We start from the raw sequence: 25,731 nt of genomic DNA on the forward strand, positions 1-25,731 counted from the left end.
TCGTTACATTGAATTCTAAGTCAGTCTGAAGGTGGAAATTATTGATGTTTATCAGCAAGTGCTTCGGTGTCCCACAGCCAACAAGGTTGTGTTATCTGCATATCACAGGTAAGCCCATTTCCAATTCTGGTGCATTGTCTTTATCTCCTCTATCATTTCATCCTTTTTCTGCATTGCTTCCCTCATATCCTGTTTGATTCCACACAGCATTCTGAAAATGTATTTCTGTGACAGGTCAATATTTGCTTCTTCTAAGCACATTGTTAGGTTCATGACTTCTTCCAGCACTGTCTTCTGTCTCTCCTGATTTTTCATTGAGGCTGTTATGACTGGTTGCTGTTAAAATGCTGTTTTAGAGGAACCTGAGCCATCTTCCAGAGTTGAAGAGCACTGGGCTCTCTCTTGGAGGACTCGTATGAGTGCTTCTACGAACTACCTGCTGGTAGTTGCACTGAGGAGTCAGGCTATAGCTATATCTTCCTGTGGTTTCACTCTTACTCTCACCATCCAGTATTCCGTTATTTGGAATGTGAGTTGGATAGTCCTCTCATGTGACGCTGGTTGAGTTGTTGTGGGCCCACAAGGGAGTTGCTTCACTAGCTGATCTCTAAATAGGCCTCACGGTGCTCAGAGCACCTCGGGTGGCCTATGGTGTTTCCCTCTGCAACTGGATTGCTGAGGAGGGCTTGTGGATGTACCCTACTTGGTGTAGAGCTCTGTAACTGGCAGGGGGGATTACCGTAGACCGAGAGATCGCCTTGGTGATTGGGTGGATAGTCCCACAATAGTGTGGAGCTGCCCCAGGGGTGGTCAGGACTTTCCACCAGTCACTTATAGGGCCATAGGTTTTAGGTTGGAGCTCCCCCTACTGTTTGAAGGGGTGAACCCCCACTACTTGGTGTATGGAAGAGGACCGGAATAATTTCCCCAGCTGCATGCAAAGCCAACAAATGCGGGTGGGAGCTGCCCCAGTTGGGCCTTCAGAGTTACCCTAGGTGGATGGGAGTGATCTGGAGGCCGCTAGTGGCTTGTTAAAGGAAAGAGAGTGAAAGAAGAAGAAAACAAAGACTGGAAAAAGAATGTCAAGCAAACTAACACCCACTCACACACACACAACTAAAATGCACAGACTAAACAAAAGTGAAAACCGTAAAAAAAAAAAAAGGAGAACTGAATCTGCTGAGACTGTGGCAGGAAAGAGAGAACAGATAGAAGAGGAGAAAAGAAGAAAAGTGAAAGAAGAACCAAAAAAGGAAAGAAAAAAGAAAGCAGGAAGAAAACATTTTAAATAAAGAGATAGCTGAACCCCATGCCGTGCTATATGTAGCACTGCTCATGCTGTGTGCATCGGTGTCTTAGGGGGCAGGCTGTAGCTCTCCCCACTGAGTGGGTATAGTTGTCCTAGGCAGAGGGTAGGCTTGGGAACCAGCAGTGCATGTGGAAGGAAAGAGAGGGAGAAGAGAGAATTATAAAAGCAGAGAAAAGAAGAGAACAAAAAATAGAGAAGAATGAAAAAGAGAAGAGAAAGAAGGGGAAAAAACTCAACTGTGCTCACTAAACTTGGTTTAGTGAGAAGGAGAAAATAAATAATAAAAAGAGAGCTGATCCCTGATTGCCTGAATGAGGGGCCAGAAGGGTTTAAACCCTACCCCACGATGGCAGGTTGGTGTGCCCTTTTAATGCAGGGACCCAGTGAGACTGGGCAGAATTGCCCTAGTTGTCAAGATCACCTTAGAGGTCCAACAGAGCACAATGTAGAGAGCTGTCACAGCTGCCTTGTGTGGTGTACAGCACTCCCACAGAGGCCAGGCTGGAGTTCCCTCTGCTATTTGGGTTGATTTTCCCTAGGCAGAGGGTAATGACTTAGAAGCCAGTAGTGGTGTATGATAGGAAAGAGAGGGAGAGAAGAGGAGAAAGAGGGAAAAAGAAGAAAGAAAGAGGAAAAAATACAACACAAACCTGAGCCCATTGAGACTGACTGTAGCGGGAAAGCTAGAAGGGTGAGTGAATAAAGTGAGAAGAAATACAGTGGTAAGTAAGGAGATTTGATCACCTGTCCATGGTGCAGGAGGAGTTCCAACTCTTCCTCAAGGTAGCAGGGTGGTGTACCAGTTTGATGTAAGGTTCCACAGATTCAGGGTGGGATTACTCTCGCAGGCAAGATTGCACCAGTGGCCAGGCGTCAGTCCCTACCGCGGTACTGAGTGCAAAGGAGAGGATGCATTTAAAACTTTTGGTAGCAATTTTAGAGTTGATGACTCTTTAATAATAAAATTAACTGCATTTTTCATGTGATTTGATTTATTATTTAACTTTTCTAGTAAATTATCATATTTTACACAAAATCAGTCTGCAACAGATTGGAAATTTAAAAAAGGAAACTTGCTTGTCATTTACTACAGATTATTGTGGCAGCGGGAATTTAGTCTAAACATCAGTGAGTCAGAACTGAATCTGTCCTATGTGTTCTTCCCTTTGGCAATTGTTAAAAGCCACTGAAACTTGTTTTGATTAAGCACTGATAAGGGAGACTATTCTATCAGAACTAGCTTCCTTTGACTTTGGGGAAATGAACTCTTCTAGAGGGGCCCAGGGGTTTTCTCTACTTCAACTTCTAGAAATTGAATATCTATCCCAGTTTTAGTGGCATGCAACCGTTGGACTGCTAACCACAAGGTTGGCAGTTCAAACCCACCAGCCACTGTACAGGAAAAAGTTGAGGCTATCTGTTCCCATAGATTCGCAGCCTTGGAAACCCTAATTAAGGTCACTGAGTCAAACTTGGCCTGATGGCAGTGGGTTTGGGTTTTATTCTTGTTGTTCTGAAGCCCTGGTGATACCAGGGTTAAAAGATTTTGGTTGCTAAATGAAAAGGCAATGGTTTTAATCCATCACCCACTCTATTAAAGAAAGATGAGGCAATCTGCTTCCGCAAGGATGTTTAGCATTGGATAGCCTATGGGACAGTTCAACTCTGTCCTATAGGGTCATTGTGAGTCAAAATTGCTAACATCGGTGAGTATATTATTGCTCTGAGATGCCCTAGTTAAGTGGTTAGCTGCTGTGTTAAATTGGGTACTTTAGAAAAGTGATGTACAGTATATAGGAGGAACATAATACCAAGAAATGGAGCATACAGTTGTAGATGTTAAGTCTAGTGAGGTTCAAGTTCATGAACTAGATGTAAGCTGAAGTTTTCTCCTGATTCCCGTAGCTTCAGAAGCTGATGAAAAGGAAGCAGGAAGACCACAGGCATGTGGATGCTGAGCTGACTGAATCTGAGATCGGTTGAATGAATCTAAGGTTGGGAGTCTGCTGATGGCTCCTGAGATCAGCAGGTCATTTAACTAGAGGTTGATGAACCAAATGTAGGATCCTAATCCAACAAAAATGATCTAGTTTCTGGTCACTGCCAGTCCGTACCCCAAATGATACCCACCTCAATTATATGAAGATGAGATGAACTGTTTAGCTTCACAGAAGATCCCACAATAGAGTTGACCACACAAGTTACCTCAAATCAACGAAGAATACTGGCCCACTCACATTCATATTAAACCAATCCCAACTGCTAACCTAAAGTGGTTCAAACTCACTATCCACTCCATGGGAATGATTTGGCATTCTGCTTCCATAAAGATAATAGCATTTTCTTGTCAAACAAAAAACACCCTCTAATTAGTCAGTTCTACACTGCCTCATAGGGTCACAGGGAATGGAAATCAACTTGATGTCACCCAACATTGGCACTGATACCAATATTTATCCATGGTTGCGTATATACCAGCTTCCCAATATTCAATACCTCTCCTCCCCCCCAAGGCCATATTTTGTGGAGGAAAGGGAATTTATTTGTGAGTCTGAGTATGTGGAACCAAATTTTTGTTCTACTAAATCAGGTAACTGTCCTGTCCCATGGGACATCAACAACGTGGGTACCTGAAAGAGGGACTGGGAATGAAGATGGGCAAGGGCGCGGAGAGATGGAGGCAAGACAGGAATCTGATCAAGCCTCATTTATTGAGTTGAGAGCAGAGGTTTAAATAGCCAGTGAAGGGCGGGCACCATTACGTCACATGTAAAATAAGGTGCAGCTGAGGTAGCCAATATTCGTGCATCTCCAAATAAGCAAGAAATGGCGGGCAACTGATCAAACAGGTAAGTATGCTAATGAAGCATACCTTATGCCTGGGGGGAGATGCCACCAGTCATGTATTGACCAATGAACATAGCAGCTGCTAGTGAAAGAGCACCAATCCTAGCAAGGATCCAGGCAGCCACCCTCTGGCGGGAATTGAACAAAGGGCAGTAAAATCTCAGGGCAGTTTGTATGGCAGGAAACTGAGAGTTAATTCATAAAGGTCGTACATGGCTTAAATCCAGGGTGGGGGGACACACAGTTCCCTACAGGTAACCTCTCTGTACTTCACATCCCTATTACGGTGAAAGGTTTAACTAGGTCAGTTTTTCCCGAAGTTATGTTGCACTATAATTCTCAGACATGTCTCACTCACACACACACACACACACACACACACACACACTCACTCATTCACACACCACAAAGACTTGTAACTAAATAATGCTGAAATAACTCTATGCTCGGTTATTACCCCCTCTTCCATGGTCTTGTCCAATTTATATAGAAGTCCAATAAACTTCGGTTTTTTGATCTTGTATCCTGCCACACTGCCATATTCCTCTATCACTTGCAGCATTCCACTTGTGAAATTTGGGGGATTTTCCATATATAAAATCATATAATCTCCAAATATTGATAATTTCACTTTTTCTTTCCCCAGATGAATACCTTTGATGTCTTTCCTTTGCCTGATGGTGCTAGATAGGATCTCCAGTACGATGTTAACTTAGAGTGGGGACAAGGGACATCCGTGTCTGGTTCCCTTTTTCGGTGGGATTCTCTACATCTTTTCTCCACTGACTACCACATTATCTGTTGGTTTTTCATACATAGCTTGTATTATATTGAGGAATATTCCTTCCATTCCTATCTTCTTGAGTGTCTTAAACAGGAATGGGTGTTGGATGATGTCAAATGCCTTTTCCACATCTATCACAATTATCATGTTATTCTTATAATTTTTCATGTCAATGTAGAGAATAATGCTAATGGTCTTTTGTATGTTGAACCATCGCTGCATCCCTGGAATGAATCCCACTTGGTCATGGTAAATTATTCATTTTATATGCATTCGTATTCAATTGGCCAGTATTTTGTTAAAGATTTTTTGCATCAATGTTTATTAGGAATTTTGTTCTGTAGTTCTTGATTCTTGCAGGATCCTTGCCCACTTTAGCTATCAGGGTTATATTAGCTTCAGAGAAAGAGTTCAATAGCTTGCCATCTTTTCTATGCTCTGGAAGTGTTTGTGTAGGATTGGTGTCAGATCTTTCTGAATGCCTGGCAGAATTCTCCTGTGAAGCCATCTGGTCTAGGGAACTTTTTTAGGTAATACCTTGATAACCTTGTGTATTTCTCTCTTGCTATGGGTCTGTTGAGGTAATTGACATCCATCTGGGATAGTCTAGGGAGGGATTGTATTTCTAAGTATTTGTTCATGTCTTCCAAGTTGTTCAATTCATTGGAATACAGGTTTTCATAATACTATGTAATTGTCCCTTTAATTTCATTAGGGTCCATTGCAGTCTCCCAAGTTTCATCCTTTATCCTGTCTATTGAAATGTGTTCCTTCCTTTCTTTGGTGAGGTTTGCCAGCGGTCTGTCAATTCTTTTAATCCTTTCAAAGAACAAACTTTTAGGTGCATTTATTATTTCCAGTTTTCATGTTTTCCCTCTCATGTATCTCAGCCTTAATTTTTATTACTTCTTTTCTTTTGATATTTGTAGGATAGTCCTGTTGACTCTGCTCTAATTGCCGTAGGTTTTGTGACACCATGTCAATCTTAAGTCTTCCGTTTTCGTGTGTGCATAGATTGCTATCAAACTTCCTCTAAGTATCGTTGCTGTGTCCCAAAGGTTTTGGCACATCATTTTTGCATTCTCGTTGGTTTCTAGAAACTTCCCAATTTCATCTCTGATCTGGTCCAGTACCCACTCCTTTTGCTTATTCATCCTTAAATTGCTTGCCTTTGTTTTCTTAATTATCCTTTTGCTGATTTCCAGTCTTGTGTCATAATGGTCCAAGAAGGAAGTCTGTATAATCTCTTCTGTTTCAATTTGCACAGGCTCAACTTGTGTCCCAGCATGTGGAATTGAGAAGAATGTAATTTTTGTTGCATTTGGGTGGAAAGCTCTGAAGATATCTATCAGGCCAAGTTGTTTAATTGTAGAATTTAGAGCTATAGCCTCCTTGTTAAGCATCTTTCCCTGTGATCTATATTTCTGAGAGAGCAGTGTATTAGAGTCAGCTACTATAATTGTTCAGCCTGTGATTTCTTTTTTCACCTTCTGGAGCGTTTGGCTAACAGATTTAGTGGGCGTCTCTTTGGGTACGTATATATTTATTATGCTAACTAGCTCATGATCTACTGTTCCCTTGAGCATTATATAGTGCCCCTCATCTCTTGTTATAACTTGCACCTTGAGCTCAATTTTGTCCGAGATTAGGATGGCAACTTCTGATTTTTTTAATTGCCATTTGATTGGGATATTTTTCTCCAGCCTTTGATTCTCAGCGTAATTTTGACTGTAATTTTGAGATATGTCTCCTGTAGGCAGCAGATTGATGGATTGTGTTTTCTAAACCAGTCTGCTAGCCTCAGACTTTTAATGCCTGAGTTCAGTCCATTGATATTTGGAATTATTACATCCATCTATAGACTCTGATGTCATCTTGCACCTTTTGTGTTGCATGTTTTCCTACCTCTTATCAGTGCATTATGCATGTGTGTGTGGTTCATTCTTGCCTTCTTTTCACCAATGAGCCAATACTTTCTTGGGGGCTGTTTTCAATTTGCTTATCTCTGGGTGGGGTTGTTCTATGTGGCAGACTCTTATTTGTGCTCATTAAGTGTTGCTCTTCTGCCCATACTGGGTCGGCAAGAATTTTCAGTAGGGCTGGGTTACTTTTAATGTATTCTTGGAGTTTTTCCTTGTCTGGAAAGACTCTTACTTCATCATCTATCTTGATAAGATATTTACGCTGGATAAAGGATTGGTACTGATAAAAGCTCTTGACACAGGGAATCCAGGATAGCACCTCAGGAACAAAAATGGGAGTAGCAATATCATGAGGGTAGGTTGAATGTGGAGGGGAGAAAAGGGGAACCAATAACAATGATTTATGTATAACGGCTCCCCCAAGGGGGGTGAACAACAGAAATGTGGGTGAAGGGAGACAGCAGTCCACATAAGATATGAGAATACTAATTTGTAAATTAAGAGTTTATGGGAGGGGTAGAGGAAAAAATGAGGTCATGATACCAAGGGCTCAAGTATTCTGAAAAGGATGATGGTAACACGTATAAATGTGCTTGCCAATAAAATGACTTTAAAAACCCAAAATCACAGCATGCTCCTATGCCTCTCCCCTTACCAAGTTTCCATTGTACAGTTACATATACAAGCTCTGAAGAGGTGTGCAGTAACGAAGTAGTTTCCCTGACACAGATTGACTTGAGTGAACGAGTTGCATGCTACATGAAGTCTTTTACGAGTACCAGCTTGGTCCCCATTTCTACAAGCCATCTCTCTCCAGCCCTGACCACAAGTTTTGCCAGTGTTGAGGATCGGCAGATGTTTTGTGCTTAGAGTCCATAGGGTCTGTGTTGGCATTCAGCCACTTACTGCTTGAAATTGCTCGACAGAAGACATGGTGAGAGTGGGTGCTGAGGGCCATCATCACTAGAGTGCAGGAGCTTCTCCTGGTACACACGTGAGACTGTTCTGGCAGGGGGTACAGCTCCTTCGACACCATGCTTGCGTGCTTAAGCCATTAGAATGACAGGCATAAAGGTAAGGACTTAACACCTAAGAATTCTCTCCATTTGGAGGGGTGCCTATTTACCTTCCAGCTCTGGTAAAGGATGCATTGGAAAGAGGGCTGTTGGCAGATGTCCTTTGATCTCCCTTATGATCTATTTTACTGTATTCTACTTTTTAATAATTTGGGATTTTTTGCTTAAGTTTTGCAACTGTTTTGTTGTTAGTTTTTTAATGATTTTCTGGAAATGAAAATCAGGATGGGTAAATCTATGACAGTAACTGGATTAGCGGTTCTTTGCAGCTATGGCAACAGAGGTGGAGAAATTGGAGAGCTAATAACCATGAGAACAATAAGGAGGGAAATGTTCCAAGACTGATTGTAATGACGGCTTTATACAACTATTGAATTATGAGATAGCTGAATTATACACCAATAAAACTGTTGGGGTAAAAAGAGAGTGAAACTAGGATTCATGCCCATCATGTTTATCAAGCACTTGATACCCAGAGAATAGCAATCTCTGAGCACGAGAAAGCTCTAACCACAATGGAATGATGACATAACACGATGTAATTTTACTTTTATTTATAAAATACATATGCATCAATGTCAATTAAGGATAGCGAACTATTATACAGCTTCATGCAGCCTTTCAGGTTCAGGAACTCTGGTGCTATAATGGGTAACATCTTGGGCTTCTGTACAAAGTTGTGTGGAACAAAAATGAAATGGCCGCACATGGTGCTCACCTCAGAAACCCACAGGAGCAATTCAACTCTGTCCTAAAGGGTTACTATGACTCTATGCCACTGGGTTTTGAGTTCTCTTAACTGACAATATAACCCTGAAGATAACCAACTAGGATTACTTTCTGTGAAGCATGACATTGCCGCCTCCAAAATTTCTCATTGATGAGATTACTAATATTGGTAATGTGGGGTTTCATATTATTTCACCCTCTCCATGATCAAGCTCCCTATAATGACTTTAATCAGACTGGGGACACAGGACAATCTTCCCTCGGTCTGTGAAGTTTCTGGTGTCTCACTAGGCTTGACCGCCTGCTAAAGTTTCTCTTGCATGTGCTACAGGAATAGGGCTGCTCACCTGTATGGGTTCTCTGGTGCTTAATAAGATGGGAGTTCTGAATGAACCTTTTCCCACAATCATGACATTTAAAGGGCTTTTCTCCTGTATGGATTCTTTGGTGTGTATGTAGATTTGTGTTATGACTAAAGCTTTTTCCACACCACGAACATTTGTGTGGCTTTATTCCTTGGTGTGTCATTAGGTGCTTATTAAGATCTGAACTCCATCTAAACCTCCTATCGCATTGCTCACATCGATATGGTTTCTCTTCAGTGTGAATTCTCTGGTGTTTGATAAGGTCAGAGCTCACTCTGAAGCTTTTCCCACATTCCTGACACTTAAATGGTTTCTCTCCGGAGGGACCTTTCTTCTGAAGATCTGTACTTTTGGGAACGTTTTGTTTGCATGTTGAATGTTTCTTTCTTCTCCTCCCTGGAAAATTTCGATGTCGTTTCCGTACCCTGAATATGGCACCACGATTTTCTGTGACTGTGGTTTTCTGGGGGGCATCCAGTTTGGCTTTTTTTGATACTCTGCCTCCCGGGGCTTGTATTTCTGACTCAGCAGCAGGCACGGGCTGATCATTCATGGAATAATTTCTGATCTTCAATCCTGTTGGAATAAACAGAAGAAGCAGTCAGCTATATCCCATAGCAAGAGAAGCACAGGGGAGGAAGAATCAGTAATGATTGATATTTATTTGAATATTAGAACAAATGATTTGGGTACTGTTCTTGGCAAATGGCATAGAACTGTTTCTCCCTAATCTTCTGGCTCAGCACAACTACAGACCCAGGTTATAATATAAATAACAATAAAAGGAGAACTCTGAAAAGTATTAAGAATTAGACAACTAGGTTTGGAAGCACAGAAGTGGAGGAGTAACATTACAGTATCCCATAAAATAAACCCTATCAAGAATGTCCCAAAACCAACCCTGCAACGAGACAGTCTTGGCAAGATTTTTTTCTCCCCAGAAACCAATGGAGTCCCTCTGACAACACCCAGAAAACCAACATCACCAACAGAACAATCTGGAGTCTAGCTAACACAAGTGGCCAGAAGTGCCTTTAAACCAAAAGATACCGGGGTATATGGGCAGAAATAACGAGTGGTCTGAGTATGAGGCCTCTGCAGGGCTGAAACGTCCGTTCTTCCTGGTATCCTGACACATTTGACCAAAAAATAACACATATTTTCATAAAATCTCTTGCAGAAATAAAAATAAAAACGCAATGAACTACGTAATATTCAGCTCTTCTACCTAGAGCCTTTGTTACTGTCACCAAATGGTGGCAGTTTTCCTGATGAGTCTGGGTAAGAAGGTAGGGGAAGATACTGACTATATGATTCAGCTGTGATTGTTAATAGGGTTCACTGTGATGCTCATATTGCTGAGTATGAATTCAGCCATCTCAGAAGCAAAAAGCAGGATTTCATTATTAGTGTGAGAGAGGCAACAGGACTGGAGCATGTACATCAGATCCTGAGATCCCTGCATATTTAACTTCCTTGGACCACGCAACAGTTGTGACAGCAGAGAAGTGGTAGAGGAGCAACTGCAGAACCAGGAGCCGGAGCATGAAGCAGAGGGGTGGACTTCACAACCATGAAGTAGAGAAAGTAAAGCTGAGTTCCTTCAGGCAAGAGGCTAGCTTGTGGAGTGAGGTGCCTCCAAAAATGTAATTGCGAGAGCTAGGTTTACTGATCCACAGATCTCGAGCTGTGCAAGTTTGTACTGAGGCTACTGGTGGAGTAGCATGCCATTTGGCTATTTATTGGAAACTTAAAAAGGCTCTGTATGCATGAGCAGGGCAGAGACCAGGTCGAGAGGCCGAGGGCCAGAGTGAGGCCTGCCTGCAGACATGGCAGGGACTATCTGAGCTGAACAATAATCCTGAGCATTTCTCACTTTTGAATTCCCTAATAAACCCCATAATCACAAGTATTGTCTGTTAGCTCTGTGTGGCCATAGCAATGAATTCCTGAACCCAGCTGAAATGTAGACAGTGCTGTAGTAGGGACCAAACATACAAACTTAAGGCCACTGTGTTGATGCCAATGACCCTAAAGGGCAGGGTAAAATTACCTAAGTGAGTTTCTGATACCCTAACTGTTTATGGGACTAGAAAGCCCCATTATTTTCCCAACAGCAGTGGAAAGGGCTGTCTTCTGTTGGAGGAACTGGTAGTTTTGAACTGCTGATCTCGTAGATGGCTATCAGCCCAATGCATAACCACTAAACCACCAACGATCCCTGAGAGAAGGACCAAACCAAACTCCATACTCACTGCCACTAAGTTGATGCCAACTCATAAAGACCCTATAGGGCAGGATAGAACTGCCCCCTGTGACTTTCTGAGACTGAACCTCTTTATGGGAGCAGGAAGGCCACCCTTTCTCCTGAGGAAGTTGAAATTAGTAGCCCAACTCAGAACCACTGTGCCGTCAAAGCTGTCTGAGAAGACAATTGGTGTCAAAATGGTAGGAAGTTTGAAGGGTGGCACATGTGTTCCCCTTAGATGGTTAGGAATTGGCTTTGGCCACCTGACACTGGTGATGATTTTCCTCCCTCATAAAACTTGAGAAGGTCAGATGCCACGTCCGCATCATTTCTTCTTTGTTCAGGAGGAAACACTGCACATTTTATAAGGCAGTATCTCCACTATAGCAAAACAGTTCCATGATCATGATGGTTTTCTGTCAAGTTGCTAGGTTTTCTGTCAAGATTCTCAGTGGCTTGGCAGTTAAGATCTAGTAAACCCCCAAAATGAGATCTCCCTGAGTGTTTTAGTTGAGAAAGGATACCCCTTTCAACAAATGGTGCCAACACAACTGGACAGTCATAAGCCAAAACCAGCAAAGGAACAAACAAAATGCCACAACCTAAGCCTCACATCTTACACAATAATTAAAACAGATCACAGACTTAAAGTGCAAAACTACAAAACCTTTACAGAAAAAAAGAGAAGATCTTCCAGATCTAGTGCTAGGCCGAGTTCTTAGACTTGACAGTGTAAGAAAGAACTATAAAAGAAAAAATTCAAACTTTAATTCATGGAAATAAAAAATTGTGTGCTCTCCAGATGCCCACGAGAAGAGGATGGGAGTGGGAGAAAACTTGACAGAAAGAAACTAGATTCAAACAACCTATCTAACAAAGGACCGGTATCTGAAATATACTTTTTAGCTTTCTAGGCTAACTACCTAAGAGTGAGCTGATTTCATATCACTTCTAATTGCATCTTAGTTTCATAAGAAACACCGAGACTTTCCTGGAGTGTATCATTCTGTATTCTCATCATCAATGGATGAGTGATCCAGTTTTTCAAACACTCCCACTAGAATATGATCAAAGGGCAGTTCACTGGATAGGATCTACAGGTGGCAAACAGGCATGTGAAAAGATGTAGAGCGTCATTTCCCAATAGGGAAAGGCAAATAAAAATGTGATTTTCACTCACTAAAAAATGAAACCAAATCCACTACCCATCCAGTCGATTCTAATTCACAGCACCCCGGCAGAGGTTCCCGGAGTGTAGATCTTTGTGTTACCTGACAGCTTCAACTTTCAACAGAATGGCTAATCGCTTTTTTCAACAGCCAACCTTGTGTATGGTTAGCAGTCTAAAACCTAACTCACAGCACCACCAGATTCCTTTATACCCACAATCTCACTGCCATTCAATCGAATCTGACTCTAGTGGCCCTGTGGTACAGGGTCGAACTGCTCCTGTGGGTTTCTGAGACTGTAACTCTGTACCAGAGTAGAGACCCACCTTTCTCCTGTGGAGCGGCTGGTGCTTTCAAACTGCTAACCTGGTGGATCACAGCTCAACACATAACCAATACACTACAAGGGCTCCCCTTTGCTATTCATTAGCATGGCTACAATTTAAAAGGGCATATAAAATATGGAGAAATTGGATCAAAAATACACTGATAATGAAAATGCAAAATGGCACACTGGAAAACAAGCAGTTTCCTCTAAGACTACGATGCAGTTATCATATGAATCAGCAAACGCACGCTTAGACATTCATCCCAGAGAAATGAAACTTAAGTCTATATAAAAACTGCACACAATAGCTCTCAGGAACTTTATTCAGAACACCTCACAACTACAAACAACAAAAATATCTTTCCAAGGATGAATCTTTGTAAACAATCCATGTGAAAAGCTATACTATGGACTACTACTCAGGAATGAAAAAGAACTACTGGTACTTGTGGCAAATTGGATGAACTGCCAGGAAATTACACTGAATGGAAAAACAAAACAAAACAAAAACCCACAAAGATTATATACTCTATGCTTCTCTTCTGTTAACATTTTTGAGATGGCAAAATGTTGACAATGCACACAATAGTAATAGGGAGCATGGGTTAGTGATGGGTGGAAGTTGTGTGTGGGAAGGAAATACAATTGGGTTGTTTGCTGTAATGGGACTGTTCAATTATTTTGCTGGTAGTGGCAGATACACAAATTTCCATATGTACTGCAAAATGTACATATGCACACAAATGAGTAAAACTTGGGAAATCTCACTGATGGGTGGATTACATTAATTCTAATATCCTGGTTATGATTGCACATTACCAAAGGAAACGGGTAAAGTATACATGGATATCTGACGTGTTACAGTTGAAATCTGTATGTGAAGCTATAATTACCTCGCTAAAAATTTCACTTAAAAAAAGCAGGACTAAAACTTTCCAATTTGAGGCCCCTATATAGTTTCCTATCAACTATTTTATCTCTTCTCGCTTTATCTATAGGAAACTATGCAATAATATCTTTGACCTTTAGATTCGCAGTTCCTCGCTTGCTCTTAACAGATCACTTTAGGTTGGGGCAGAAACTTAAGGTTTTCATAAGAAATTTCTGAGGTCCTCAGGAGTCATCCAGGTTTCTTTGATGAAGGAAAGGAGGTTATTTTGAGGACTAAGGTATGCCTGAGACAAGCCATAGCATTTTAAATTGCCTCATATGCTTGTGGAATTGGAAAACTAAATAAGGAAGATCGAAGAAGAATTGATGCATTTGAATTGTGGTGCTGGCAAAGAATATTGAAAGCAATGTGGAGTGTCAAAAGAACAAACAAATCTGTTTTGGAAGGACAATCAGAATGCTCCTTAGAGGGAGGGAGGTCGTGATTTGGTCTCACATACTTTGGACATGTTTTCAGCAGAGAGCAGTCCCTGGAGAGGGACATCACATTTAGTAAAAGTGGAGGGGCAGTGAAAAAGAGGAAGGCATTCAACAAGATGGATGGACACAGTGGCTGCACCAATGGGTTCAACCATAATAACAATTGTGTTGTGAGGACAGCTAGACCAAATGTTGTTTCATTAGGTTGTACACAGGATTGCTACGACTCTAAACGGGCTCGAAGGCTCCTAAGATTATTACGGCAAAAAGACAAAAATGATGTAAATGCACACTGATAGGATAAAAAAACTATGCAACACACACACAAAAGAATACTAATAAAGACTAATTTAACATGAAAAACAATAAATCTGATATCCAACATTAAGGATAACTATAAATATTAAGAAGAAGAAGAAATATTCCAACATATATCATGAAAGAACCTTCAGGATATAGTGCTGAGTGAAATAAGTAGATTATAAAAAGACAAATCGGGTAGGAGAGAACTTCTGTAAAACGTCAAGAAAAGGTTCTCACATTAAAAGTAATAATCTTTGATGGTTACCAGGGTCAAGAGGAGTAGAGAGAGAAAACTACTGACTAGTAGGCAGTTAAGTGTTAAACTGGGTGAAGGTGGAGGTAGTATGTAACAGAGAAGGGCAAGATAAATGACAGAGGCAGAGGAAACCTGGCAGTGGTACAAGGGTTAAAGAAAACAAAAGACTGTTATGTACACAATCCCATAATCACAGTGATCTAGAAATAGGTGCAGGGACGGACATGCAAGCTGAATGGGTTGGGGAGGAGTGGGCATATGCCTACAAATATATCTTTCTACGTGTACATTTATCTGTGCTGGAACTTGTCCATGCATGTGATGAGGCAGCCAAGGGCCAACATTACTAAAACTTCTTAGATGTAACCAAACACCTTCACAGAATAAATCACGGGTCCTGGGAGCTCAGGACCATGGAATCAGAAAAAATCAAGGCTAAATGGCACTGATGAAAAAGCTGCTTTGGTGAGGGGCAACTAGGGTCCTACAAGCTTGGTAGTGGTCAAATAAGGTGTAGGTATTTGTAGCTCCTTGTCCAGAGGAAGGAAAGGGGGTGAAGGATACCAAAGGCACAGGGAAACAAGGAGTCCAATGTACTAATGGACAAAACAAACACACACCTCTGTGACCCTGAGACCAGAAGACCTAGATGGTGGCCAGCTGCCACTCCCAACTGCTCTGAATGGATTCATATTTAGAAAGTCTTGCTTAGAGCGAGAGGAAAAATGCAGAACAAGAATCAAGATTTTTTTTTTTAAAGAGGCTTAAATGGAGACTGGTGGAGTCCCCAAGACTATGCCCTTTAGTCACCCTTCAGGGTCAGGAAATGAACTCACCCCATGGCCAATGCACAGGTCTCTAAGGGGAAATATAATACTAGGGAGTGAAGCACACCTGGGAACACTCAGTGGCTGGAAATCAAAAGGGCCATATTTATCTGAGGACAAACCTCAGAAGGCTTCGGGAAGACCAAAATATATTTATCTAAAACTACTTCAGTGCCATGGAATTGACTGCAAATCATAGTGATCCTACAGTAGCCCGAAGAACTGCCCTGAGGGTTCCTGAGACTAACTCTTTTCAGGTGTAGAAAGCCTTGTCTTTCTCCTACAGAGTGGTTTCAAACTACCGGGTAAACCCCTGAGGATAACTTCTAAACATCCAATCATTGTGATGTCTTCTGAAGAGCAAACATTTGATAGGTTAGATGGACTAGTGTTAAAGAAAGAAAAAGGAAAACGAAAGTTATGGGCTGGAGCAGATTTCAAAGATAAGCTTGCAGTCCTTGGGCGCAGTTAGTGTGTCTTAAACAAAGGGGGAGGGAGGATTACTCAGGAGGAGGCTGAGAATGGTGGCACAATTCAACCATTATCATCAATGTCACTGCATCGTCCACATCAGAACTGAGACTGCTGTACGTGGTGCTGTGAAGTCTCAACAGCAAATGAAAAAGACTTTCCCTGTGGAAAACTGACTGGGGGGTGGTGGTGGATGTCAGGCTATGGAACACACACTGGAGTGGGGCTTAGGGGACTCGAGATATAAAGCCATTGAAGAAAGCCTGCGTTAGAGAGGACAATCACTTAGATCAGAAGGTAACAGAAGAAAATGAGACATGACTTAAGTCAGGATATAGTGTGAAGGTAGAGCTAAGTGGACGTGCAGAGGGATTGGTTGCAGGGCTCAAAAGAAAGATTTGTGTGTGGGGGGGAATATAATATCCATGCGGCTTCTGGTCTGTGCAATTGGGGGAATGGTGGTAACTGCTATTAACCTGCTGGGAAAGACCTGCGATGAACACTGTGGTAAGGTGTGCTGAGGCGTGGGGCAGGTGAATCATTCTACTAGAGAATAAGGAAGGGAGACGTGCGTATTTGCCAATGCCCTCTCCCGGTGATCTGAATACATCTTCCACTTCCTTCACACCATACAATTCAGGGGGGAAAGCAGCTATTGAAAGAGTGGGACTCGTGGGAATCTACAATGCACATTCTCTGTACACGAAGAAGCAGTCACTGCCAACTCAGGACATAACAGATTGCTCTAAGTCTTAGAAGGGGAAAAGCTAATAGTTACCCAGAGAGATGACGCTCTCATAGTTGTCCTGCATCACACTGTTGTAGAGGGCCTTCTGATTGAAATCCAGTAACTCCCATTCCTCTTGGGTGAAACTGAGGGCGACATCTTCAAAGGTCAGCAAACTCTGAAGAAGAAAATGCGCTGCCGGTCAGTACGTGCCACAGCAGAAGCAGTCCAATCACCTGTTTGAGTTGCAAGGTGAGCCAGAGATGAAGGACGCTAACAGTATGCGAGAGAGGTAAGGAGAGGGATAAGGAGAGAGGGAGAAGTTATCAAGGAAGGAGCCAAAGGGAGCAAAGAAAAATGCCTGGCAGGTGCCCAATCCCCACTGTGCCATGTCTGGTTGTGCAGGGGAGATGGCTGGGTGGAACTAGGGGGGACACAGACAGCAGGCAAAGGGACTGAGACCTGTAGAAGACTACTGCTTGGTGCCTACGGATTCAGGTTCTGCCTCAGCAGTGCAAAGGGAGCAACAGAAGAGCAACCCAATATCCCCCTCATCCCTCAGGATCCCCACCCTCCCCAGGAGATGCACATCTATATCATTTTCTTGCACATATCAAGACGGCCTCTTCTCACCTCTTTTCTCCCAGGATCAAATTCTCCGCGAAAGAGTTCCACCAGAGAAACAGCCTCGTGGATGCTCTGTGGACGGTGCTTCTGCATCTGGATTTGAAATTCCATGGGCAGTACGGCCAGGAACTGCTCTAGCACCAGCATTTCCAAGATCTGCTCTTTGGAGTGGCTCTCTGGCCTCAGCCACCGACTGCATAATTCCTGAAGCTCGCTGACAACCTGGAGGGGGGCAGCTGCTGCAGGATAGAAGAAATTCCTGAAGTGCTGGCGAGAGCTCTCAGGATCAAGACTACTACTCAGTGGGGTGAATTTTTCACCCTGATTGGAGGTGGGTTTCACGGACCCCTTCAGGCCCAACCTGGGCCTCAGCTTGGGGAGCCAGCCTGCATCCGCCGCAAGATCCCCCATCATCCTTTTACTCAGGGAACAGTTAACTCCTGTGACAACTCCCGGTGCCACCTGTGACACGTGGGACAATAAGAGGATCTTCTTCCTGCGGACATGGAGGGAGATCAAGAGAAGGTACATTACAAGAAGAAAACCACATGACCCTTGTGTTACTGGCTACTTATCAGGAAAAGAGGAACAGAAATGCTGCTGGCTTAGGGTCCTTCAAACTGACTGCTCAGTCCTAGAACACCCAGGGGGAGAAGTTACTTCTGGACACACATGTCATTCCTTTGGGGTTCAGCAGCTCAGAGAAGGGAAATGCCAAGCGACGACTCTTTGGTTATCTTGTTTTTTGGTTTATGAAAGGTTGGTGGGAGACAAAATTGGCACCCAACCGTTGAAAGGAGATATGAGATCATCTGAAAACCTAATGTGTGTGTTGTTGCCCTATCTTTCCAATGACCAGGGAATATTGCGATGAAACAGACAAATTTCGCTTCTCTGGATGTTAATACCCTGGTTACATGTGGGGCTGCGATACACATGGTTGGCAGTACAAAGTCACCAGCAGCGTCAAAGGAGGAAGACTCGGCTTTTTACTTAAGAAACAAAGTCCTGGAAACCCACAAGGGCTCACTGCGCGAGCCCTGACTCCCTGGTAGTGAGAGAGAAATGTTAACAGGCCACTGCAGTGCTCTGGTTTTGTTTGTGCAGATTCTTTTTCTCAAGCCCCTTCATCCTTCTTGTGCAGACGAAAGCTTTAACTTAATTGAAGAATTAACAGACTCCTTACCATTGTGTTAATACGGGCAGGAGAGCAGGTGGAGTGACACCGGAACAGAAGTAGTTAAGAGAAAAAAGTAGCTTTGCCCTTTTCAGGCAATGACTAAGCTACCTCATCAGTTTTCACTGAGGTTGATTCACAAGACATAAAGGGGGGGGGGGTGTCCAGACAACTTCTACCTTTATTTTATATTTACTTTAACTGGTGGAAAAATTAAAGCTGGCCGTTGCTTACAAGACATAGAAATTTTAGCTAGTAAAAATCAATGAAAACGTGACAATGAAGGTGTGCACAGACGGAAGCTTCTGGAAAGGATAATCATCTGCTCTCGCTATTTCCGCCTTCCTCCGAGTCATTTAACATGTCGGAAAAGCTGGGGACAGCCCTTTTTCTCTGATGAGATCCAATTGCCTCAAGGATGCCTGGGAAATGGCTGGCTCCAGGCTACTTAATGGGGTTCACAAGTGAAGAGGGCGCTTCTATTTTCCTCTAGGGTTGAGGTGACCCTCCCTTTCGGTGTGCCTGGATATCCTGAACCGACCGGACCGCTAGCCTTTCTCGTAGTAGTTAGAAACATTATTGTCCCGCCTCTCTAACTTGGCTTCGCTCTGCCGTCTGGACGGACTACAAAACCCAAACTCAAACGCACTGCCCAGGAGTCGATGCCGACTCCAAGCGACCCTCCGGGACGCGGGAGAACTGGCCCCTGTAAGTTTCCAAGACTAACTCTTTAGGGGGCGTCGAGAAGCCCGGTCCATCTCCGGGACTACGGGCTGGTCGGCGCAGCTGGGCTGGGCTCGTGGTTCCGAGCGGGGCGCTGCCGCCGTCGCCCAGCCCGTAAGTTCTCCCCGGACAGAAAGAGGCAAGTTGGACCGCGGGCGGGAGCTGAGGGCAGCGGCCGCCTCCCGGCAATGTGGCTATCGCTGGGTCCGGAAAATGGCTGCACCCGAACCCGCGCCCACTCCCGCGCCACGCAGCTGCCCCCAAGGTCTCCCGGTCGGCACCCAACGGGAAACCAGTTTTCTCGGTTACCTCCAGACAGTTCTGGCTTCCGGTCCCCACTGCGCGCTCGTTCTCACGGCCAGCAGCCCACGCCCGCGTCCCCAGGATAGGCCGTGTGAGCGCAGCGTGCAGACGGCCTGGGGATATCCGTTCCCGCCTCGCTTCCGGATCTCCCACAGCCAATGGGAGATCGGGCCCTCTTGAACCCCTCCCCCCAGCACCCTACCTCCCCCCCCCCAACTTGCTACTTTGGGGTGGAGGTTTGCGGATCACGCGCCGACCGGAAGAGGAAAGGGAGCGTTTCCGTTGACGTCGGGGCACGCCAAGAGACTCCCCTCCCTCTCTACCTGCGGGATCGCATCCTCGGGGCTTCCGCAACTGGTCCGCGCGTCTTTACCCTTCCTGAGGAACCGGTTCCCGCCGTCGCTATTAACCCCTTTATTGACCGCATACCTTCAGGAACCCTCAGGAGTGCCTGAAATCTTCCCTCGCTTGGTAGCAATCATGACTTCAGGCTCATTGCAGCCGCAGCGTTCCAGTGTCACTCTCAACACCCACGCCCTACCTCTCTGGCCACCCCACCCAGGGATAGGCGCCTCTGAGCTGTTAAGGGAACCCGGTAGTTACTGGCCCACGGGGGGGGGGGCGGAGTCGGGGGCGGGGCTGGCTCCCCATGGTGCATGCACAGTCGCTGGGAATCTGCATTGACTCAATAGCAGGGAGCAAGTCTTGGTTAGATATACAGTTTGCAAACTATTTTAATTTGGGTAGCATATTCACTTCTGTCAAGTCAATGGTGACTCTTACACCTGTGCCCCGGGTTCCTGTGACTGTAACACTTTTCACCTGAGTATACAGCGCCGTCTTTCGCCCATAGAGCGGCTCATGTGCATGTGAAAGCTGCACATTGAATTAAAGAAAAAAGAAAACCAGTAGGTGCATTTGAATTGTACTGGTGAAGAATACTAGACATACCAAGGACTGCTAAAAGGATAAACTGGTCTATCTTGCAATAAGTGCGGCCTGAGTGCTCCTTAGAGGAAATGATGGCCAGATTTTGTCTTACATACTTTGGCCATGGTATCAAGAGAGACCAACACCTGGAAAAGAGCATTATGCTTGGTAAAGTAGAGGGGCAGCACAAAAATGAAGCCCCTCAATGAGATGGGTTGGCACAGTGGCTACAACAATGGGTTGAAACAGAGGGAAAATTGTGAGGATGGTGAAGGGCCAGGCAGTGTTTCCTTCTGCTTCCTATGGCTGTGCATGGGCCAGTATAGCTCAGAACCGACTTGATGGCACCTAACAACAACAGCATATATGAAAATTACATATACTTTTGCACACATATATGAAAATAGAAAATTTCATATACATATATGGTTTTGCTTCTCTAAAGAAACCATCATAAGACAGTGCCTCATCCCCTAAGCTGGCATTTCCTAGAACAAATATTGGAAGACAACTGTATTCTTCTGACTTCTATTGAACCTGAGAGAACCCTATTAGTTCAATAATAAATGAAGGTCAGTCAGAGGAAGTTACTGAGATATCAAGTCTCCTCGTTTCTGTGGCATAATTTACTTCCTGTTAACACCTGGAATGGATAAAAGCGGGCATTTTAGCTCCTTATGTATATATCTGGAATGATAATCATGAAATTAATCTACAGAAAGACATTTTCAAGTGTCTGGTATGGCTATGGGCAGCAGTAGGTGGGGTCTGAGATTAATGTCTGAAGGCATAGAACCCTGGGGGCTTTACATGAAGCAACAGATCAGGAGTGCCAATAGATAAAGCTCTTAAATTTCTTCAGGTGAAAAACAGGAGACTTGACTGAAGTACAGTAAAATCCATACCAAAGAGTCATCTCAAGTCTCAAATACAAGGGGACCTCAGAAAGTTCATGCAAAATGGCATTATCTTTTGATTCTATTTTTCATAAACTTTAAAATTTTCTTGTATAGTAAATGTGCTCATACTCTGCACTAATGTACATTTAGAAAAAAAACCAGTGCTAGGAGAATTGACTTTTTACTTTTTCTCACTGTGTGAAACTACTTGTAAAGTTTTTTTATTTCTCTCTAAGGACTTCCATATTCTGAACTTGGATAACATGCCAAATGTGGAAGCACTCCCTGCCATCGAGTCAATTCTGATCCTATAGGACAGGATTGAACTTCACCTGTGGGTTCCTGAGACTGTGACTCTTTACGGGAGTAGAAAGTCTCATTCGTCTTTCTCCCATGGAGTGACTGGGTGATTTCAAACTGCTGACCTTACGAGTAGCCACCTTAAATATGGAGTCCTTTCAGTGAAAAACAACACTTTAGAATCTATCAGACGGACACAAGGAAGAAGCTAAGAATGGAAATTTGCCATCATCAATTATTTACCTAGAGATGAATTTGGTAAACAATAAGTATCACTCAAATTAAATCTCATGCTTCTGAGAATGCTGTATTGAGGTCAGTAAAAACAAGATCCGCTTCTTATAGCTGAAAGAACCTATTAGATGTCTTATTTACCTCAAGTTTTTATACAGATGTTTCCAACTACCAACTCCGTATACACCCCTATGGTAAGATTCTTTTCTTTTTATTATTTAATTTTTATTTCATAATCATCAACTTAACTCTGCTTTCCAGCTGGAATTAGAAGAGACTAAGGAAAGTAGGAAACTCAGAGAGCTGGAGTGAGAGCGCAAAGATTAACCATACTGTAAGCACATTGGGAATAGAAGGGTGATTTCCCAAACTCCACGAGAAATGGAGATGAAATACAGATCAGATTTATTAAAGTTGTCCACAATGGTGATCTTGCTGGTCTTGCCATTCCTGGACCCCAAACCCTCCATGGCTTGCATAATGGCCATGCCTTCTTTCACCTCACCTAGGACCACACCCTTGCCATTCTACCATTCCGTCTGAGTGGTGCACATACACAACTGGGAACTGTTAGTATTGGGCCCAACATGTGCCCTGGACCGGATGCGTGGACCTGTGTGCTTCAGGATGAAGTTCTCATCCTCACATTTCTCTCCATAGATGCACTTGCCACCAGTGCCGTTATGGCGTGTGAAGTCACCACCCTGACGCATAAACCCTGGAATGACTCTGTGAAAGCAGGAGCCTTTATAAACAAAAGCCTCTCCCCAGAGCTCAGAGTGTGGAAGTTTTCTGCTGTCTTTGGAACTTTGTCTGCAAACAGCTTGAAAGAGACACAGCCTAGGGGCTTGCTGCCAATGGCTATGTCGAAATACACATTATGTCAAAATCTCATTACTATGAGATTCACAGTTCACAAAATGGACTACTAGACTAGCAGATGGTGTTTAGTCATTAATAACAACTTGACAACAACCCAGAGATTTCACAGAATCCACAGCCACACCAGCCCTGTCCTGCTCTATCTGGACGCTGGCAATCCTGGAATATTTTCTCCTGAATGCTCCATCCCCTCCTACACCTTTAGTCCTCACCCTGCCACGGACCTCCTTTGTGAACTATGTGAACCAGAGAAAGGGAGAGAACATTAAGATCTTTTAAATTGGCTATCAAAAAGTCATATTAACTGGGGATTTGGGGGCTCAGGTTCTCTTTGCAACTCTGGACACTAAGATCCCATGACTTTCCTCCCTTTTTTTTTTCTTTTTCCATTTGGTACCTAGTGCCTTCTTAGGAAGAATCTGAGATGCTATTCGTACTGAAAGAGACAGATTATACCAGCTCCTTCCTCTATCAGAAGACAGTCTGCTTCCCTGCCTTCAACAGACAGAAACAATAATAATACTTTTTTAAAAGATTCATCATGCAATCAGGAAAGTAAAAACTGAAATTAGAAAGACAAAGAATTGATATTACCACAGAGAGGCATCCAGTGTCAGCATTATCTGACTGATTTTAAAAGAGTTACAGTCTCAGAAAGTCACAGGGCAGTCCTACCCTGTAACTGGCTCCATGGCAGTGAGTTTGGGTTGGTTAGGGGTTTTTTTCGGTTTGGTCATAAAAATAGCTCCAATCCAATGACAAAATCTGTTGAAAGAAAATTTCAGAGAAGAAAAACTATCAAAAAATAGAAGTCACAAAATTGAAAAAGATTGTTAAAGAAAAAAAGTCAAATTCTCACACAGAGAGTACAATAATGCAGTGAAAATGACAGAGGATGCAAGCACTTCACTACTAGGACATTAGACTCAAGTGAACAAATGACTGAATGACTGTGTGAACAAACCAACAGAGCCTCATATGCCTGTGAGACAATAACAAAAACTGCAATGTTTGTACCATTGGAGTCCCAGAAGGATATGACCAAGAAAATGGGACTGAATGAATACTGGAAGAAATAACAGGGGAAATGTTCCCTATTTGACATAGGATAACATAGGTTGAAGAAGCTGAGTGATCCCAAACAGGATAAATACCAGAACAATCAATGGCAAGACACATTATAAGTAAGCTTTTGAAAATGAAGAACAACCACCACCCCAAAAAAAAGAAACAAGAAAAACCAGAAAGTACACACAACCTACATGGGAACACTAATTTGAATAACTAAAACAACCCTTTAAAAAGTAAAACGAAGAGGGAAGAATCGCTGAACTTTATATTAGGTTCTATTATATAGCTACACACATCAAGACTGTGATACTGGGTAAGCAATAGGTAAACAGGTTTATGAAATCGAATACAGAACCCAGAAACAGATTCAAACAAGTTGGTCAAACTGATTTTTAAATAAAACTTGTAGCTTTTACATTATTTGTGGATTAGTATTGAAAGGAAAAACCGAAACGCACTGTCATTGAGTCCATGCCGACTCAAAGTGCGTGTTCCTATGGGACTGAGTAGAATTGCCCCTTTGGGTTCTGAGACTGTAACGCTTTCTGGGAATGACTGGTAGTTTTCAAAGGCTGACCTTGTGTAACTACTGCTCATTTAAAATATTTCAAAGGGGTAGCCTGAGGGAACTTTGTTCTGTTAGCCTGAAGTTGGTTATACAAATCTATGTGTCAACTCAGTCCTAATACATGTGTCAGAGAAGAATTGCATGCCATAGGTTTTGTTTTAATATTGCTCAAAATAAACACAGTAAACAATAAACCAATTTAACAGTTTCTTCATTTAGAGAGACTAATTACATACTTTGAGCTATGCAACTCCTTTTCGGAGTTGTTTCTCAGCCATTAACATAAATTCGCTGCCCCCTAAGGTTCCTCCCTAATCTATCAAGATACTGTTGTCAATTTGATCCCAGACAGATGTTTTTTAAAAGAGCATAATTCTCAGGGAAGACCTTTTTTTACTAAAGCTCAACTATTTTTTTTACTTTAAGAAGACTTAAAGATTATGGTTGGTTTGAGGTTTAAAAGATTATCTTAAAGCAGTTGTTTTAGGAATTTAGCCGGTCTCCATGACTCCTAGAAGTCTGCAATCTGTGAGAATTTGAAATTCTGCCCTGTATTTTACCCCTTGCCAAACGAATATTTGATGAACCGGTAAAAGCAATTCCATGAAAAGAAGAGTAAACTGTATGATGCTATCGTAATTGGTCATCAAAGGCCCAAAACCCAACAACAAGAACCTTCTCAACCGACACCTCAGACCTCACCCAAAAAATAACTTCACATGGACCTGAATCGTAAATATAAAAAGTTTAGGGGGAAAAGTCTTTGTGATTTAGGCCTAGGCAAAGTTGGAATACCAAAAGCATGATCTTTCAAAGAAAAGTTTTAAATTAATTATCAAAACAAGAAAACTTTTGTTCTGTCAAAGACTTTGACAAGCACATGAAAAGACAAGTATCAGAAAGAGAAGATATTTGCAAACATACCCAACAATTATTCCTATGCTCCAGCCCCCATTGTTGCAGCCACTGTGGCAATTCACAGGAACAATTGTGCGGATGGCCCAGCACTGGTCTGTGTTTTGTTCTGGTGTGTGTAGGGTCGCTATGGGTTGGAACTGACTTGGTGGGTGGCATCTAACAACATACCCAATAAAGCACCAGTATCTATAATGTATCAAGGATGCTCAAAACGTAATAGTGAAAAATAACTAAATTAGATAATGGTCAAAACACTTCACCAGGAATATTACAAAAGAGGTTCCACAGATGACAAACATATGAAAAGATGTTCCTTTCATCAATATGCAAAGTAGATCTATTGTGAGATAATTCCATGTAGTGTAAT

At 42.8% G+C, this 25,731-nt stretch overlaps 1 protein-coding gene across 3 annotated transcripts; it reads right to left on the reverse strand.

Moving 5' to 3' along the window:
- Positions 1-8,480: 8,480 nt before the first annotated feature.
- On the reverse strand, positions 8,481-20,141 carry ZNF75D (zinc finger protein 75D). Of its 3 annotated transcripts, none has more exons than XM_075539037.1 (4): positions 19,992-20,141; positions 17,366-17,855; positions 16,784-16,910; positions 8,481-9,608 (listed from the first exon to the last, which is right to left on the reverse strand). In XM_075539037.1, the coding sequence occupies exons 2-4, from the start codon at positions 17,771-17,773 to the stop codon at positions 8,899-8,901; spliced, it is 1,245 nt and encodes a 414-aa protein (XP_075395152.1). In that variant the 5' UTR covers positions 17,774-17,855; positions 19,992-20,141; the 3' UTR covers positions 8,481-8,898. The 3 variants fall into 3 exon arrangements, with proteins under 3 accessions (XP_075395152.1, XP_075395150.1, XP_075395151.1); XM_075539035.1 differs by having other exon boundaries at positions 19,886-20,121; XM_075539036.1 differs by lacking the exon at positions 19,992-20,141 and adding an exon at positions 19,569-19,722.
- Positions 20,142-25,731: the final 5,590 nt, after the last annotated feature.

Source organism: Tenrec ecaudatus, chromosome X (genome assembly GCF_050624435.1).
Source record: "Tenrec ecaudatus isolate mTenEca1 chromosome X, mTenEca1.hap1, whole genome shotgun sequence".
In the NCBI taxonomy this organism is placed as follows: Eukaryota; Metazoa; Chordata; class Mammalia; order Afrosoricida; family Tenrecidae; genus Tenrec; species Tenrec ecaudatus.